Consider the following 18,538-nt stretch of genomic DNA (forward strand, 5'->3'; position numbering starts at 1 on the left):
ACCGAAACACAATGGAAAAAGAATCTTTTAAAACAGAAACGGCATTCGTGGTTCAAGGTAAGTTTATTATAATAAATAAAAACCTTAGAGCATAATTCAGTAATTATACAATTACTTTTAACTTACAAGAAACTGTTATATAGTCGGTCAATCCATTGAAAGCTTTTTAGGAAAATATTTTCATAAATTTTAATCCCGACATATAATATAGTGCACATTGCTTTGCTAAAATACTAGAAATATAATAATAATAAACCTTTGTAAGCAGCCCAATGTAATGCGGTGTCTCCATTGATATCTGTTAAATGGTTCAGTGCTCCCATACCAAGCAGAAACGCTGCTGTTGCAGTTCTTCCAAACATACACGCTGTCATCAAAGGTGTTAATCCTTTAAAATCTGCAGCATTTACAGCAACTCCAGCCTAAAAATGGAATAAAATAATACATAACCTTGAGTATTCTGACTAAAGCAGCACAAGAAACTGTTTCTCATTGAAAGAAATGAGGTGAAATTTATCTATGTATCTACCGTAGTAAACTGAGCATTAAACGTGAAAGAATAACCTTATTTTAGGGACTTGCAATACTTCAGAGAGAATTTAAACTTCTACCCCTTTTCCATTTTATTTTGTAGGTTCTCAACCTCTTCCTTATTATATTCTAAGTTGGTGACTTCCATGCTTATCTCATGGGACATTGATCCCGGTTGACCAAACGAAGGTTTATTTTTTGTGAAGAGGAGCGTATTTAGCATTCCTGTCACTCCGGACTACTAAAACAATTGCCCCGGGTATTTGAGAACAAGATCCTGAGACTAGTTTTCGGACCCAAGAGGAACAGGAATGGGAAATGACCGAAACTTCATAACGAGGAATTAAATAATTTATATGGCTTACCAAACATTGCTAGGGTCATCAAGTCTAGCAGGCTTAGGTGGGCAGGTCATGTAGCCAGAATGGAAGAAAGTAGAAACGCTTTCAAAGTCTTGACTGGAAGACCAGTCGGAAAACGAGCATTAGGAAGACCTAGGCGCAGATGGGGAGAGAATATTAAGATGGATCTCGCAGAGATAGGAATACAAAGTAAAAACTGGATCCAATTGGCTAAGGATAGAAGTCAGTGAAGAGCTTTTGTGAACGCGGCATTGAACCTCCGGGTTCCATAGGCCATACAGTTAGTTAGTTAGTTAGAAAATATGACAGTGAAGTGAATAATCAATAGTTAGTGAAAGTGGAAATAAATATATGATAGAGAATTAGAGAAACTTAATTAATCAACGAAAATAGCTATGGTTTACCAGAAGATGATCAAGCAAATGACGCAGACAAAACTGAAAACTTCATTTAAAGGGACTTCTGTGAAGTTTCTTTAACAACTCAAAATCATATCAAATTCATCAATCACTAACATAATAATAATAATAATAATAATAATAATAAAGATATATAAATAAAATGAATTTAAACCACACAATTACACACATCCTTCTCTGACAGAACGTACTGAGTCCTAAGACAGTTTCACACATTGATAAGCTAAAAAACGCATAACGAACATTGCAATGTTTATATTCTTTGGCTTAAATAGATGAATGTATCGTGTATTTGCCAGGGTGGTAAATAATCATGAGTTAAAAAAAAACATCTTTGTTAATTATTTTTTTATTTAAATCAAATCTTTCCCTCGTATAATACAAGTCGCGAACTAAAGAAAAAACATTAGAAATTAGTATTAAATGTTAACAGAGTACTTACTATTTCATACAAATAAAATTCCCTGATTTTTCCAGGTTTTCAAGATTAAAACAGAAAATTTCCCAAACTGTATTTTAGTGAAGTTAAGTAACCATTATTCTCTTAATATTTGTAGCTTTGTAATATCAGTTCTGTTAGTTGCTACAGCTGTCATAAAAATACGAACAAGGCTAAAATAAGTACATATTTACTCCTGGGAAAAACAATATTGTTTAATACAATGTATTTTTTGATGGCTTCCCATCTTCCCTTATAGCCATCCCTTTCCGCTTCTTATTTTAATATAACTTTTTTTAAATACAAAAAGTGTGAACTACAAAACGTGCATAATAATACACAGAAATGCGTATAAAGATTTTACAATTCATACATGTACTTCTGAAGTACACTCAGTTACATAAACTGGACTATTCAACTGATTTACTTCTATTAGATTTTTATTATTCCAGGACGACACGAAGTAGGGCCAATACGTAAACGACAATACACACAGATACATGGATACTAACAAGAATGATACTGCGAGTTACAAATACTGACAAACATTGTGCATTTTAGTATTCTACATTGTAAAAGTATTCTATATTTAGTATTTTTTACGTAGAATACTAAATACGGAATATTTTTAAAATGTAAAACAATAGAATCCCCATGAGATTTCCAATTATGATCACGTTGAATGTTTTTCTTGAAAGTTTTTCATGTGCTCATCAACTTCGTTGATTGTTTCTCTGCCTTCCCAAGATTTTTTTTTTCTTTCAGTTCTTCCAAACCTGCTTTCTTTCTTTCTTTTGAACGATTTTTTTCTACCTCAGTTGTTGTCTGTTTCCTTCCTTCTGAGAGTCTCTTTCCATTTGGAATTTGCATTTTGTGCTGCATGAATTAACTGTTTTGAAATTGGCATTGCCTGAACACCTCTGTGGAACGTGTGTCATGTACTATTCTCTGCGAAATTCAAGACTCTTCGTGTAGATTACCCACAAAAAATTCCTTATTCAATGAGAAATTGCGTTCAACGGAAGCGTTTCTGTGTGATAACACTAGAATTTTCTTACGAGTTTTAGACGTAGTTAATTAGGTACGCATTATATAGGGTGATTTTAAAAAAATCATGGATTTCATTTGAGTTTAGAATTTCTATCTGAAGTCCGATTTTCATGCAGTTTGTGGCAAATGATCAAGGACGGATGCGAGATTTATGGGACTATATTTACTGATTTAAATTTATCCCGGCCATGAATCAATAAAAACAGCAAATATCCGCCGGTATACCTTACAATTGGAATGAAATTACGGATTTTTGAAGCGGAACTGAAGAATACAAATTAAGTTTTAGTGAAAATATAAATTAAGAGTTAGTGGTAATACCCATAAATCACATATTGAATAGCTATAGCAGGTTTCTTGCGACAAACGACGAAGATATTTATATTTCTTGGGCGACCTAAGGAGTCCATAACTGACATCTTCCATAACACCCCTCTGCGGGTCCGACGCTTCCCTGTCTGATCGTTAACCTATTTCAATCCCATACAATGTTTCTTAAGCACTAAGGTAAAAGTACAGCAACGTTTATCAACATGGCACTTCTTTTCAGAAAAGTTATTGATACTTGGCAGGGGTATTTTTAAAAAAAAAAAAAAAAAAAAAAAAAAAAAAGCAAGCTTGCGGCACGAAATGTATATAAAATACATAAATTTAGCCTAAAGTTATAAAATAATAATAATTATAATAATAGTAATAATAATAATAATAATAATAATAATAATAATAATAATAATAATAATAATAATAATAATAATAATAAACCGTTTCGGAGAGGAGATCGGACCCCTCTAAATACGTTGCTATTATCTCGGAACAAACAGACGCGCACAAAAAAAAAAAAAAAAAAAAAAAAAAAAAAAAAAAAAAATCGTAATATAGTGCGACACAAATGACGTTATGTCTGAACACCAATTTCTACGTGGCGCTAGGGTCAGTTATGCACTCTGTATACTCCCCACTTTCTCTCTGACAAGGCGGTGTTGCCATGTTCTCACCCCACCCTCCCTCCCCAACCTTCGCTCTTCCTTTTACCCAAACGCCAAAAATTGGAAGGGCGAAAGATTCTGTTCATTCAGGATCATTTGATATTGTGTTTGTAGTGGATACAAAATTTAATTTCAGTTTGTTTTGCTAAAACTGCAAATTACATGTGTCTGTTAGTATTTAGGATCTGTATGAGTTTTTTTGCACGTTAAGGATATATACCGGCACATTTACGTATACATTCTGCTATTCTTTTATTATAATAATGAATTTAAATTCTCATGCACTTTGATTCCTTAACACAATAATCACTGAAGATAAAATACTACGAAAGACTTACTAACGATACAATAAACTGGGCTTTCTCATCTCATTTTATATCACGACCCCTTTTATCACATTCTCTTGCCTGTAATCCCCATAATTAATTTCCGGTTTCCAATAAGTTTTTCATTATTGCTGCCAATCGCTTACAGTTGTAAATTGTATTTTTTTGCTTCTGGTGTTTCAATTTGCAGTTTCTCACCAGTTTCTCCTTCTTTTATTCCAAATGTTTTTTTTTTTTAACTAATCTTTATTTGTTTAATATTCTTTGCTGTATTTGGTAACAAAGTATAGAAATAAAAATATGTCTATCAAAATAAGAAGTTTAACATATATATTTTTTTAAATACATATTTTTCTGCTACTAGGTCCTAATTACAAGTATCGTTTTCATTTCCCTTCGCGATCCCAAGTTGAGAAACCCCCCAAGGGACAAAGTGGACAATTTATTGCGAAAAAAAGGATGAGTTTTTTAGTTTAACGTCCGACACCTATGCCCTTTAGGCTAAAAGAAACAGATGATTGATTAAAATAAATATTTGACAAATTATTTTTTTGCTGTCCCACCGGAAATGGAACCAGGGGCTACGTGCACCAAAGCCATACGCGCTAACCACTAGACCACCGGGAAAGGCTAATTTGTGATATAAAGAAAAATGAATTATGTTTGCAAAATAACCTTCAAAAGGCATAGCCCTATTTGTTTAGTTTATGTAGTGGTGATAAAGAATCGATCTGAGGAAAGAATGGAGAAATGGTTACTTTAGGGCAACAGAATATGGATGTCGATTTGCTTCATATAATATAATATCATCGCACGCCTAGATTTTTATTAATATTAACGTGTTACAAGAAAAATGCAGTCGATCAATGTTTTTGTAAAAAAAAAAAAAAAAAAAAAAAAAAAAAAAAAGTTTTGTTTTAAAAAAAGTAGTAGTACGGAAAACAAATGTTATAATATTACTCCCCCACGAAAACAACAAATATTACGAAAACACTTCTAACTTTTCTAACCTCAATTTACACACTGGTCTGTCTAGATCAAAATGCAAGGGGGGAACTCCTGAGGAATTTTCTCTGTGGAAGCAAAGTTCTGGACTAAATTTTGAACACTGGCATTAATAATACGGAAGAAATAATACATACATACATGAAATACTTTATCTTGCTCTAGGAAAAATGTTTCAATGATTTTATCATTGGTTTTAGACATAATTCGGTCCTTATCATGTGGGACCAGTGACGTACACAGAATTTCTTTAACGACGTCCAAACTTAAATAGTTTCAACTTTCAAAATACGTGCGTTACAAGAGGTCAACAAAAAGTGTGATATAACAACATTTCTTATTATAATATAATGATTTGTATATATTTGAACGTTGGTAAATGTTATTCACTATATTCGCACAGTCACTTTAAAAATGAGTAGTTTTTATACTATAAATCATGTAACACAAACAATTTTTGCGATCTAAGCCTTGGGTGAACTAGTTTCCCATTAGATTTGAAAGATCTTGATAACGATACAAGGATCATTACTTGCATGTTTCTCGTCTCCTCCCTAATTTGAAAATGCACTCGTCTTGTGCGCAACACAGGCCCCCAACCAGCCTCAGAGGTTTGGGGGGGCATGAATATGTTAGGGGGGCCAAGTCATTAAAAAAATCTTTTACATATAGCTAAATTGTGTGTTTTTTTTTGTATTAATAATAGCATTTGGTTTTAACGTCTAGGGGGGGCCACGAAAAGTTTGGGGGGAAGGTTCCTTAGCCCCCGTCTAGATGTGGGGCTGGCGCAACACTACTTACAGTCCTACTTAAAACTGCCATATCGATGCAATTGATATGATAAGGTTACATTTAAAGAGTTATGTAACACGAAAGAACACTAATTTTGCACTAAAGAATGTCGAAAAACTTTGTTCTGATGCAATAGACAAAGTTGACAATTTACTCTGGAATAATGTAATGAAACACGAATGGGACTTAATTTATTTATTTATTTATTTATTTATTTAGAAAACAACACAACAGGCTTAATGCCTAATTATAGTGTCGTATAATACATACATATACATATATACTTTTACCCGTACAATTAATCAATGCACTTCGAGTGTCAGGTACTCGGTAATCTTGTTTCTAAATACATATTCTGGCATACTGAATATATCTAATACATCAGTTTTATGACTTAATTCATTGTAGGAGTCACACATTCTCCACAGCGGAGATTTACTGTGAATATTTGTTCGTGCCCTTTCACAGAAAAATATACCAGTATTCCCTGGTCTTGTTCTGCCTGTTGGAACGCTCAGATATATTTTCGTGAGTAGCTCTGGACAGTCAATTTTATTATTTAATACTTTATATAAAAATAGTAAATCAAACATCTTTCGTCGATTCGTCAACGTTAGTAAATTCAAATTCCTTACTAAAATACAAAAGGCTTGGACAACGCGAGGAATTTTTAAAAATTGTCAACAAACGTGTCACACTGTTAGGAAACAGTGACAGCAGCAATGATGATGATGATGATTATATCAATATTAGCTCTCCATGATGGAAAAGACGATGATGATTAATATATACTGTACATCAAGTGAGTTTGTCGCCACGGCATTTTATTTTTCATTTCTCAATAATAAAAAAATGTCGTTTGTTAAAATTGCATGTTCATTTGTATATCATTTTAAAACACTATGTTCAAATGATGATAGTAAAAAGTTTAAATTAATATTCTTGGCGAAAGCGTATTTATGGTTACGGAGTACTCCGCCTCTCTGCCCATTTTTTTTTTTTCCTCTTTTCTTTTCATCTGTTGAGAAGAGCGCGAGGTAAATCAGCCGCGCGAATCTTAAGAAATGAAGCAGAGTGGAGTCGTAGGCAGATGTGTAAGCATGGCAACTCAGCTCTGATGACAGTCGCTCTGGGGGTGTGTAATGTGTTTACAACCCCTATTGGTTGAAACTTTCTTGTCGTCTTGAAGAAGAGCGTTGCAATAACTGAGAACATTTCACTACTCTGATATAGAGTGATACTGACAAAGCTACAAATTTACGATGAATTTCATAGTACATTTAAACACTGACCGGTATTTTAACAAAACTTCTTATTTACACATATAATCTATATCAAATCGAAAAAGGACTATTATTTTCAATATAGGCCTATTTTAATTTCAAAAAAGTTTTGTACTTGTAATGTGTTTCGGGTAGTAAGGGCAAACAACATTGGGTCTGCTTTTTTATTTACTCAAAATGAAATGAAATGAAATAAAATCTTTGAGTTTAACGTCCCGCGATTATGCCTGTTAGGCTAAGGGAGACTATGATTAAAGGAATGACTAATGGGAGAATTGGTTGAATGAGAAAGTAGGAGGAAACGGGAGTACCCCGAGAAAACCTAAGAGCACGATGTTGTTCACCACAAGCTTATTTGCCCTAGCATCGAACCAGGGACCTCACACACTATAGGTAAGCGCTCTACTACTGAGCCACCGTGCAATCTTATTTACTCAAAGAATTAATAAAAACAGAACTTAAACAATACTATTAGCTATTTGGCGCGGTAGATCAGGATTCGATTCTCGTGGAAGCTCATGTAATATTGATCCTATGCTAAATTGTAGGTTCACGTTTCACTTAACTTTGGTGCTGAAAAGGACGCTAAACTCAAATCACCACCAATAATAATCACTAATTGATAGCTGAACATTTTGTTGAATATGCTCTTATGAAGACATTTTAAAATGCGCTTTCACCAAAGTAAATTTTTGTTGAGTTGACCATAACACCTCATATCTTTTTGCATACATTGAGCTTATATCGAACACTAATGTTTATTTATATACTTAATCAAGTTCCTGATACATTCTGAGCCGGTCATTTATACTGGAAAAAAGCAACAATCAACAGCATAAAACGACGTGGAAGAAAGTTGGTCACTACTTACTGAAACGTTTCATTCGTCTAATGAAGCTTGAAGAAAACATCTTGAAAAACCTCAGACACGATAAACGGACTTGAACATGGGATCATCAGATAAAGAACCAAGAATGCTAATATATATATAGGAAACGGTGGTTTAGGCAAGTGAATAACGATAGAAGAATTGGTGGAATGAGAATCTGGGAGGAAACGGGAGTACTCCGACAAAACCCACGGACACGATGTTGTCTACCACAAACTTACTTGGCCGGGAATCGGAAAAGGGACTGACGTAGCCAACGCTCGCTCAGTTCCCTCTCTAGCAACTGAGTTACGAATCAAATCTTGTTCAAACATACTAAGCCAAATTAAAAAAAAAAAAAAGTGATTAATAGATCAAGAGGTTTTAAATAGACAAGGAATTAATTTTATTCATAACTCGCTCTATTTATACTCCTTATATGACATATGGGCCTGCAGATCGTTCAACCGAAAAGTAAAAGAATATATTTCTCGAGTACGACTCGACAATGAAGCGGAAGGGAATAACATGAACAACAAAATTGAACATTTTTTTTCTTTCTGCATTAATAGCACAATATAGTTCTTATAACAACAGTAACTACTAGAGTTCATAAATTTGCAACACTGTTTTTAGTTCGCATATTTTCCGTCCAATTTGTCATCTGTGTCGCACTATATAAATGTCGATGGTGATTTCCCCGTTGAAACAGTTAACGATTTAAGATGTTACGAAGAGAAGACAGCAGGATTGTCCCGTTACCCGTTCAAAACGGGATTTTTCCAAATCATCCCCTGCATAACACTCGTTTTCATACTGTGCTGTATCTACATTTGAATTCCATTGTATTATGATTATGATCTTCCATAATCATAAACGGGATTTTACTTATTTTCAGTTCAAATTAATTTATTTTGGAACCTGATTTAAATCAAAGATTTTTATTCTAAAAAAAATCAAGTAATTTAAATCAATCCACCCTCGTATCTACTCTTAAAATAAAATACTCTATGCATACCCCTTCCATTGTAAATAGTATCCAGTCTCATTTCATATACAGATCTGAAAAAAAAAAAAAAAATAGAAAAGAATTTAAAAAAAAACATTAGCGCTGTAAACGTTAGATTTCTTACCTGAAGAAGAACCTGTACTACTGCTACATGTCCCTTTCTGCACGCCCAGTGAATTGGTCTCGGGCCCTGTGTTCCCAGACAAGGAAGATCCACAGGAACAGATCTTTCTACCAGGTAGCGCATCACCTCCACGTTCCCATCCAAGGCTGCCCAATGGGCAGGTGTGTAGCCCCATTGGTCTCGTTCGCTCAGAGACTGAACACCAAGCTTTTCTACTAAGGACTCGATGTCCACCAGCTCCCTACGTAAAAAAAAGAATAGAACACAATAATTCTTTTTTATTTCTAAAAGATAAAACTAAACAAAATGTTCATCATGTTATTAATGAACACTTTTGAAAGATTATATTACATTAGTTGTTATGTCTTATCGTGATCTGCTGCTGTTCCATGGAGAAAAAATATTGTTGGAGGTACATTAGAAAAGAACATTTAATTCTACATGTTTTATTTATAAATGAAATATTTCGCTTAACGTCTCGATTTAATTTTGTTGCACAGTGAAGTGGACAAAGTTGGCAAGGTTCTAGAACACAGGTCTCCCTTTCCACTTAGCTGTAATAAACGGGAGCAGGTCAAAACTTCCATACTCAAAAAATATCAAAACACCCACACAAACGGTCATAACTCCCACACAAATGGACAAATCTCCCAAATCCACGAACGGTCATAACACCCACAGCCAAAACTCCCACACTCAGAAAATGTCAAAACGTCTACACAATCGGTCATAACTGCGACACAAATGGACAAATCTCCCAAATGCACGAACGGTCAAAACTCCCTTGGACTTCTTTTAATTATTTTCAGTGTATGAAACTTACAAGACGTGCAACCACGATCATTTCAAAGTGTGGGAGATTTGTCCGATTGTGTGGGAGTTTTGTCCATTTGTGTGGGAGTTATGACCGATTCTGTGGGCGTTTTGACACTTCTTGAGTGTGGGGGTTTTGGCTGTGGAAGTTATGACCATTCGTGCATTTGGGAGATTTGTCCATTTGTGTGGGAGTTATGACCGATTCTGTGGGCGTTTTGACACTTCTTGAGTGTGGGGGTTTTGGCTGTGGAAGTTATGACCATTCGTGCATTTGGGAGATTTGTCCATTTGTGTGGGAGTTATGACCGATTATGTGGGCGTTTTGACATTTCTTGAGTGTGGGAGTTTTGACCGTTCGTACATTTGGGAGATTTGTCAATTTGTGTGGGAATTATGACCGATTGTGTGAACGTTTTGATATTTACTGAGTGTGGGAGTTTTGACCTAGACCCTAATAAACACAGAACTGCGGGGCTCTAACCCGCCTTCACTCGCCCGGCAATACAATGTGAATTAAACTTTGGTACAGAAGAGAACCAACCTAGCCATTAACCTATATGGGGGGCCTGTGTTCTAGAACCTTCCCGACAAAATTTATTACTGTTACGATTAATATCTATAAACCCAGTTGCTTCATCAACATAAGCAATATATCATAATTTAATTATGCTTCAAACATTCGTGATATTATGGTTCAATCACCTGTCGTCCTGTAACTTATTTAGGTTATCTTTGCAAGAATTAGATTTGAAAATTACTGTACTTCTTTCTACTTGACTTGTCATTTATGTACTACTAGCATCAATTGGCTGGGTTAAATTTTAAAAAAAAGTAATATGTTCCGTTAGTCAATCACCTTTCCGTTACTATTACTAAAGCGCTCTCTGATATTGGTCATTTTCGTTCATCTTTATATTTCTCTCCCTCCTCCTCCCCCATTTTGCGTGGCTCAAATTTGATTTAAACGTCATCGGAAGTTTCACTGTTCATCTTAGCGACCCGGAAAACTATGGATTCGATATTGATATTGGTCATTTTTGATCATTTTTATGTATCATCTCCTCCTCCAAGTTGTGGAGCTGAATCTGGATTTAAACGGCATCAGAAGCACCACTGTTCACCACAGCGACCCCGAAAACTATGGATTCGACACTAATATCGAACACTTTTAAATGTCTCTCCCCCTCCCACAAGTTCCAGTTTCAAAGTGAAATGATTAAAACAATCCCAGGCCCGAACCTAATCTGTGTTGAAAATTTGATCGAGATCGGTCGAGTGGTTCAAGAGATTAGGAATCACAAACAGTCACTTTCAGTCGTATAATATACATTTTGTTTTATTTAATTTATTTATTTTGAATATAATCTCAGAAATGTTTCAAAAGACCGTTTTTATCATTATTTCTGGACTTGAAACACGAATCAAAATTAAATTTCACAGAACCGTGGCAATGTGGTCGCCATGTTGTCTACTTACTAACCAGACAAGGGGAAGGGAGGACGAGCACCTAGCGTCTCTACAATGCCTTTTACACCTAGCCTCTGTTCAATGCTTTTTAGACGTAGCCTAGGTGTAAAATAACCGTAGCGTGAAACCGATTAGATCGCCATAACACATGCTGAAGTCAAGAAATTGGTTGTATCTCCAAACCGTCTGTGGGCTATCTCACCCTATCATATCCCAAATGAAGGGCAGCGGGCACGGAGGGGTTCCTGCTTCGATATCAAACCATGTAAATTTGTGGTGGACAACTGGTGTCCGTGGGTTCTTCCCTTTTCTCCCACATACTCATTCCACAAATTAATTCCTAACCATTCACTTTCATTAATACATTCCCGACGAGTGGTGGGCTTTACCTCTCGTGGAACTATCATCCAGTAAGACGTACAATGAGCATACTCTTCCCTTTTCTTTATATTTTCATTGCACGTGTTTCCACAAATGTCTGTAAATAAAAACAGGTTAAGCAAGTCTTTGGAAAAACACCAAACACCGTCACCTTTAGCCTAAAGGGCACAATTCAGATTTACATTGCTTAAAGAAACAATTAAATGTCTAGTTAATTTTACTTTATTACTTTAATCAGAGATATGTGGCCAACATAAGTAACTTCTTTGATCATTAGACCTCCTTCCGCAAATATGATGAATGCACGTTATGGAACGTATGCCATATTTACACATTACGTGCTGGCCCCCAGATTGTTCGACTGCATGACCGCCAATATTTTTATGGACATTTGACGTAAATCTGACACTCAATAAAAAATACAGGCCCGAATATTTACATATTTTATAGATGGAATATGTCGAAGGTGTAACACAGATTATTATAAAAGTGTTTCGTCAGATTTTATTTTTATTTATGAAATATGTTAACTAAACTCTTTTTGTAGAATATTACATAAGTACAGGGTACATAAGTACGGAGAATTTTGAAAGTTTTGCTGGCAAAAGTGGGAGTATGGTAACACTGAATAAGGCACACCAGCCTGTCAACGACACTCTGCCATTTAGTTATCATGAATGCTTGGAGTGGTGCACAACGTGCTTTCGCAAAGTTTTACAAGAACAATGAGAGCGCGGAGGGGGCACGTAGAGAAATCCGCCATAATTTTAATTTCGGACGCCACGGGCACAAGACAATCCTATGGGGCTACACCAGTGCCCATTGCACAACCACAAAGTTACCGTGTGGTGTGCTATGTCATCACATGTTGCGATGGGCCCTTATTGTTCTCAGGACGAGAATGGCCATGCGATTACAGTCACATCGAATCGTTACGTCACCATGTTTGAAACCTTTGTTATGCAACAACTACACATTATTGGCACAGTCTGGTTTCAACAAGATGGATCAACGTCCCATATCGCACGAATAGCAATGACTGCTGTACGCGAACTGTTTGGGGAATGCATAATTTTAAAAAACGTTGACATTCAATGGCCTCTCAGGTCCCCTGATTTCTCAGCTTACTATTTTAAAATACACAAAAAGAAATCACATTTAAAAAATGATTGTGCAGCATTTTACTTCCTTCTCTTCGCACACTAAGTTGCAAAAAATAATGTATTAACTAAAAAAAAAAAATAGTAATATTGACAACTTACTTAGTATTATTGTCCTGTCCTCTTTCTTCAACGTTTAATTTTTCTGAGAAAAAATTAAACCCTGGATAAAGAAGACAATGCAGCTATACAAGGTAAGCTCTCAACGTTAACAATATCTACCATATAGCAACGAATAGTACACAGTAAAGGGAGTTGTGGCCTTTTTTTCCGCACAGTAGGTCCAAGATGTTTAGGCTTAGGTTAGGTTTTATATTTCTGGACTTACTCTCTGGCACTTAACTCGAAGTTATTTACGAAGGTGGGAAACGTGTATAACATCTGCAAACATTCAGCGTGAAAAAGTGTAAATAATCAAATAATTTTGCTCCAAAACTAGAGTGTAGTGACCACCTAGAAAAGTTAGTGTTTTTGGCACTTATCATCCTTTATAGGAACACCCACCATCGTTTTACGCCTGTTTCTTACAGACACAGTCGCACGAGCCCACCAGCCTCCCACCACACTGGATCGGAATAGATATAAACGTGCTCGTAGTGCCTACCTCGCATAGATTCTATGTGCTGATCGCATAAATAGTTTTCAAAAATAAATCGCATAGGTATAGATATACCTGTATGTCCTCCTAAGATTAATTTGCACCTAGGAATGTGATAATACCTATAAAATGCGATTGTTTAAGATGTTAACAGTCTATTTTATTTTTTTAAAAAAAAGACAAATACAGGGTAAAAACGGTATCCGTGCACATCAAGTTTAGCCATACCACTAGAAATAATCGTTGAAAAATCAATTCTTCCACTAATTCCCTTCTTATTGTTCTGTAAAATGTGTGCTCGGTGACATGACAATACCCGATTCAGCATAGGTGAAGTTGAAGGAGTCACTAGAAGTAACTGTTGAAAATTTAGTATTATTATTATCATGATTTGCGTAGTGTCAAGACATGTGCTATAAACAATACAGTACATAAAACACAAACATCTGCTAGGTTGTTACTAAAATGCACGAATCTGATAACCGACTCAGGGCAGGAAGAAACTGGTGTCTGGGTGGAGAGAGCGGGCGTGTCAGCGACAGAGGGCATAAGCGGGTAACTCTTTACTTTGGGCAAGGCAGTGATATCCTGTCACTGATTCATTGCTATTCATTATTCACATAAGATATTTTCTCACTAATGTCGTTCCTGTTCTTGATTCACATAGTATGGCCGAGCGGGCGTTAGCGAGTGAAGGAGGGTTAGAGTCCCACATGGCACGTTTTTCTCTCTCTTTCATTCTTGGGAACTGTAACTGCGGGAACCGATTCAAACGAATCTTTTATTGTCACTGCATTGTCTAAAGTAAAGATTTCCCATAAGCGTAAAAGCGTATATTACCATTAATGTAAACCTGAAGGTTTCCGTAGTGACGCGAGTTCCACATTTATAAACATAAAATACAACTTTTTTACTGCGCAAAAATACTTCGATACTTTTTTATTAATCTTTTGTATTATGTTACAAGGCTAAAACATAAGACACGGTAAAAATACGGTATAATTAAGAAATTACAATATAGCATACTTACCCGGTGCGTACAACCTCGAATATTGATTTACAGTCATGCTCCATGTGGAATTCGGAGCTCTCGGAGCAACATAATATGTTGCTATCTTTCTCATCCTTGACTGTAGCAGCAGAATTATCTGCCACCATATTACAGGATTGCCCCGTCGTCTGCAACCCCCAAACACTGCGGGCTGCACCCGGGCTTGGATACACCTTGCAGAGCGTTCTGTACTGCGAAATATCACGCGTGGAGAGGATACTAGTGTTTCGTATAAAAGAAGGCCAAATCAATATCCCTTTTTCCGTAAACGTCCCGATATTTTTCGTTCTGCTGACATATATACCGAAATGCCTTCGATCATGCGCAGTTCGCTCGCTATTAGTCCACCCACAGGGGTACCAACTTAGAAAAAGGTCTTCCACTACACCATATCTCAAAATACCCTAAATTTTTATTAACAAATTATAATAATATGGAACCCCATTCAGTAATAATTTGCGTCAACGCGACACAAAGTATGCCACCTAGTTTGCGATACTAAACAAAACAGATATTAATTGATTTTTCTGGGCCTTATGCAGAGTCGTTTTGGCGTATGATTAGCGTCATACTAAAAGCCTAACTAGTTCAGGAAACATATGTTAGTCGAACTCTTTAGTATGGCACTAATAACGCGTCAAAACGACTCTGCATAAGCCCCACGTTTTGTGTTGCATTATTATCCGAAATTTATGGGAATGCTGGTAGGCAATAGGGGCCTTAGTATTTCAATTCTATGTACCATTTTAATAAGTGATGTCATAAGAAAGATATAGTTTTTTTTTCATTTTTATAAAGACCGCGCCTCAATTACATCCAAATGCGATTACAAATGCCAATTAACAACTCAACTGCTTACACGGGAACCGAAGTCCTGCGAATGAGATGAGAATTATATCAACATACTTCTTTAAGGATATAATTTAAAATTTCAAGCATAAAATTTAAAGTCCTCTTCGGAAAGCGGTAACAACATACTACCATTTATCTCTTAGCTAGAATGAAATAATTTCATTTTCTGTCATACTTCGCTATTCTCAGAATAAATATAATTTTGCTGCTAATTAAGGAATTTATATTCCGTTTGTAGGGCTTAATGACGCCATTGGGCAGTTCATTCATTTTTATTTTATCCTATAATATGTCTGCGCGGAGGCTCAATAATTGAGCGTTCTCCTCCGGTGCGTGGGGTTCCTGGTTCAATCCCAGCCCGCGCCAAGAGAGCTTTGTGATGGACAAACACTGTGTGCGTGGGTTTTCTTGGGGTTTTCCTGTTTCCTCCCATTTCCTCCATTCCATTACTATCATCTATCTCATCATCACTATCTCCCTTAGCTTCGGTGCATAATATAGGTGTTAAACTTTTTTATTAAACTATAATATGCCTGGATAAAGTTAATATAATATAAAATGAAAGTACAAATAAAATGTCGATCCTTTTCATAAGGAGAATGGTTAAGCACATATACATAGAAAAGAGTTCAATCTTCATGTGGCCTGTCTTCATTAATATGTGCAGTGGTCTATTCAGTATCAAATAATTTGAAAATAGACATAAGAAAATAAAAAAAATCGTTTGTAATATTCTCGTTTTTTTTCTAAAATATAAAATTTCACTTGATTCTAATCTCTCTTTTTTTTTTTCTAAAAACAGCTTCTATAGATACCCTAATAGCATGTTGGTTTGCAGCAAGTCTTTCATTATATTTGATTTTAACTTGCTAGACTTTCCGTGCACTGTACACCCGCTGCAGGCGTTTTGAAAGAGTTACCCACAAATGTCGTAATTTAATTTTCACTTGCTAGATTTTACTTGCCTCGGAGGCTTGCTGCAACTTTGTAGCAAGTGTGTCAGTTCTAGTTTCCACCAACAGGTGGCACAAAAGTCTAATCTTAGAAATCTCCCCGCCAGGCTTCCATTTGTAGTAGGTGCGAAGTATGTGAAGCATTAAAACAAGTGGATAATTAAGGTAATTACGTGCGTATCCAGTATGTAGAGATAATTTATATTTTAAACGTGTATTGTTTGATAAAGTTGTTGAGAAAAATATCTGTGTGATTGTTCGTATACATTAAATGTTCGCTTTGTAAAAGGTATGCAATGCAATGCAAGTATATACCCACAAAAGACTTACTACACTCACTTGCTGAAGGCCTGCTGTAGACATGTAATGCAAGTATATACTTGCAGAAGACTTACTAAAACTTGTTATAGACTTGCATTGCAAGTGGTATCCTTGCAGAGGCTTGCGTCAAACCTGCACTAACTTGCTGCGGACTTGCTATGCACTTGCAGTGCAAGTGAAAACTTGCAGTAGGCTTGCTGTGCAAGTAAACCCCTTGCAGAAACTTGCTTTGCAAACTTACCATATACTTGCACTGCAGGCGTGGTGCAAGTTCGAAGAGCGTCAACTAGAAAGTTTGCATTAAACTTGCATCAAACTTGCAGACTTGCATCACAAGTCTGCTGCAAATTTGACAGACTTGAATTGCAAATCTGCTGCAAGTTTGTTGCAAGTCATTTTTGCTATCTGGGTACTTGCCGTGCTGAAAACAGCATCTCTTGGACTGAGAACGAATCATTCGCACCAGTACCGATGAACAACCCCCACATGACATGATCATTCAGATTCACAATCTTTCGTCAGTCTTTGCAATTTACAGTTCAGACCGAGGAGGCATTCCAATTCACTTATAAGTGTTGGGAAATTTGCATTTGCACTCATATTATAAAAATATTCTCTGCATCCAGCTGAACAATGAATTTCAGTGTCATTAGTCTTAACTAGGTCACAAAATGTGTTCAGTTGAAACTTCAAGGAAAATAAATAAGCTAAACGAAATAATTTTCTTTATAAACATAGTGCATTATTATTATTATTGTAGATTTGTCACTATCTAATAGTGACCTGCATGGGCCAATACTGTTTTCTCTTCAGAGAACCATATATATTCAGAGGGGCCAACACACACATTGGCCACATTTCAATATCGATCATGCGATCCCACTAGTGACATTCGGTTAGTTTACCCAGTTTCTTTGTGAGTCCAATTGCACAATTTGAACTTGGCCTCAGTTGTTGCACCCTTATTGGTATGCAACCGTGCACATCATATTGCATCGGTTTGAGGGAATATTATTGGTGAATTGGCAATGGCTTTCATCTTCTTGACGCTAATCCTTACATTTCCGACGCTTTGAACTCACATTTACTGAGTATGAGTGCATTTCTGGGCATTTTTCGTTAAGTGTTTCCACTCATGTGAATCACCCTGCTTCATCTGTTATGCTCTACCGACACTCCAGACGTCTTTCTGGAGCATTTGAGTACAAATTCGCTACAATTAATACTCCGAACGTCACTGTTGGCCAGCATCCGTACCTAGCGATTGTGCAACCACACACAACGGGCATGAATGTGTCCGCCATTTTGTATTTGTTCCAGATATCGACTTAAGACAAACGAATTATTGTTACCTGGTAGAAACCGTATCAATTCACATCCATTTAGACCAAGTTTCATTTGGCAATTATCCGGGACTCCCTACGTTCCTTTGGGGAATCCCTTGTGCGTGCACGGTAGGATTGTGAAACATGCAAAATTCAATAGAGCAGGTATGACTTCTTCAGTGAATTTTTTATCCGCCCTCTTTATGTTGGATAGTTTCCGAACTATTGGCGTCCGAAAGTCATTTTCCCACGCTTTCGGCACCTTGTAGATCTAAAACTATGTCCGATAGCAAAAAGTTGAAGATAACTTTTTTTCTTGTCTCAGTGGCAGGAGTCAGCTCCCAAGAGTTATAACACTTATTTTGCAACACCCGATATATATACGAGTACGTCGGATAGAATAAAATAATGTACCAAATT

At 36.1% G+C, this 18,538-nt stretch overlaps 1 protein-coding gene across 1 annotated transcript in view; it reads right to left on the minus strand.

Annotated features, from left to right (window-relative positions):
* The window catches only part of Patsas (palmitoyltransferase Patsas), a 48,909-nt gene extending 33,985 nt beyond the window's left edge, over window positions 1-14,924 (minus strand). The window contains exons 1-3 of the mRNA XM_081758125.1: window positions 14,647-14,924; window positions 9,195-9,435; window positions 257-422 (exon numbers count right to left, since the gene is read on the minus strand). Of these exons, the coding sequence (XP_081614251.1) occupies window positions 257-422; window positions 9,195-9,435; window positions 14,647-14,774 (535 nt within the window). The 5' untranslated portion in view covers window positions 14,775-14,924. The remainder of the gene's footprint in view (window positions 1-256; window positions 423-9,194; window positions 9,436-14,646) is intronic.
* Window positions 14,925-18,538: the final 3,614 nt, after the last annotated feature.

This window comes from Thermobia domestica, chromosome 5 (genome assembly GCF_964235325.1).
Source record: "Thermobia domestica chromosome 5, izTheDome1.hap1.1, whole genome shotgun sequence".
NCBI lineage: Eukaryota > Metazoa > Arthropoda > Insecta > Zygentoma > Lepismatidae > Thermobia > Thermobia domestica.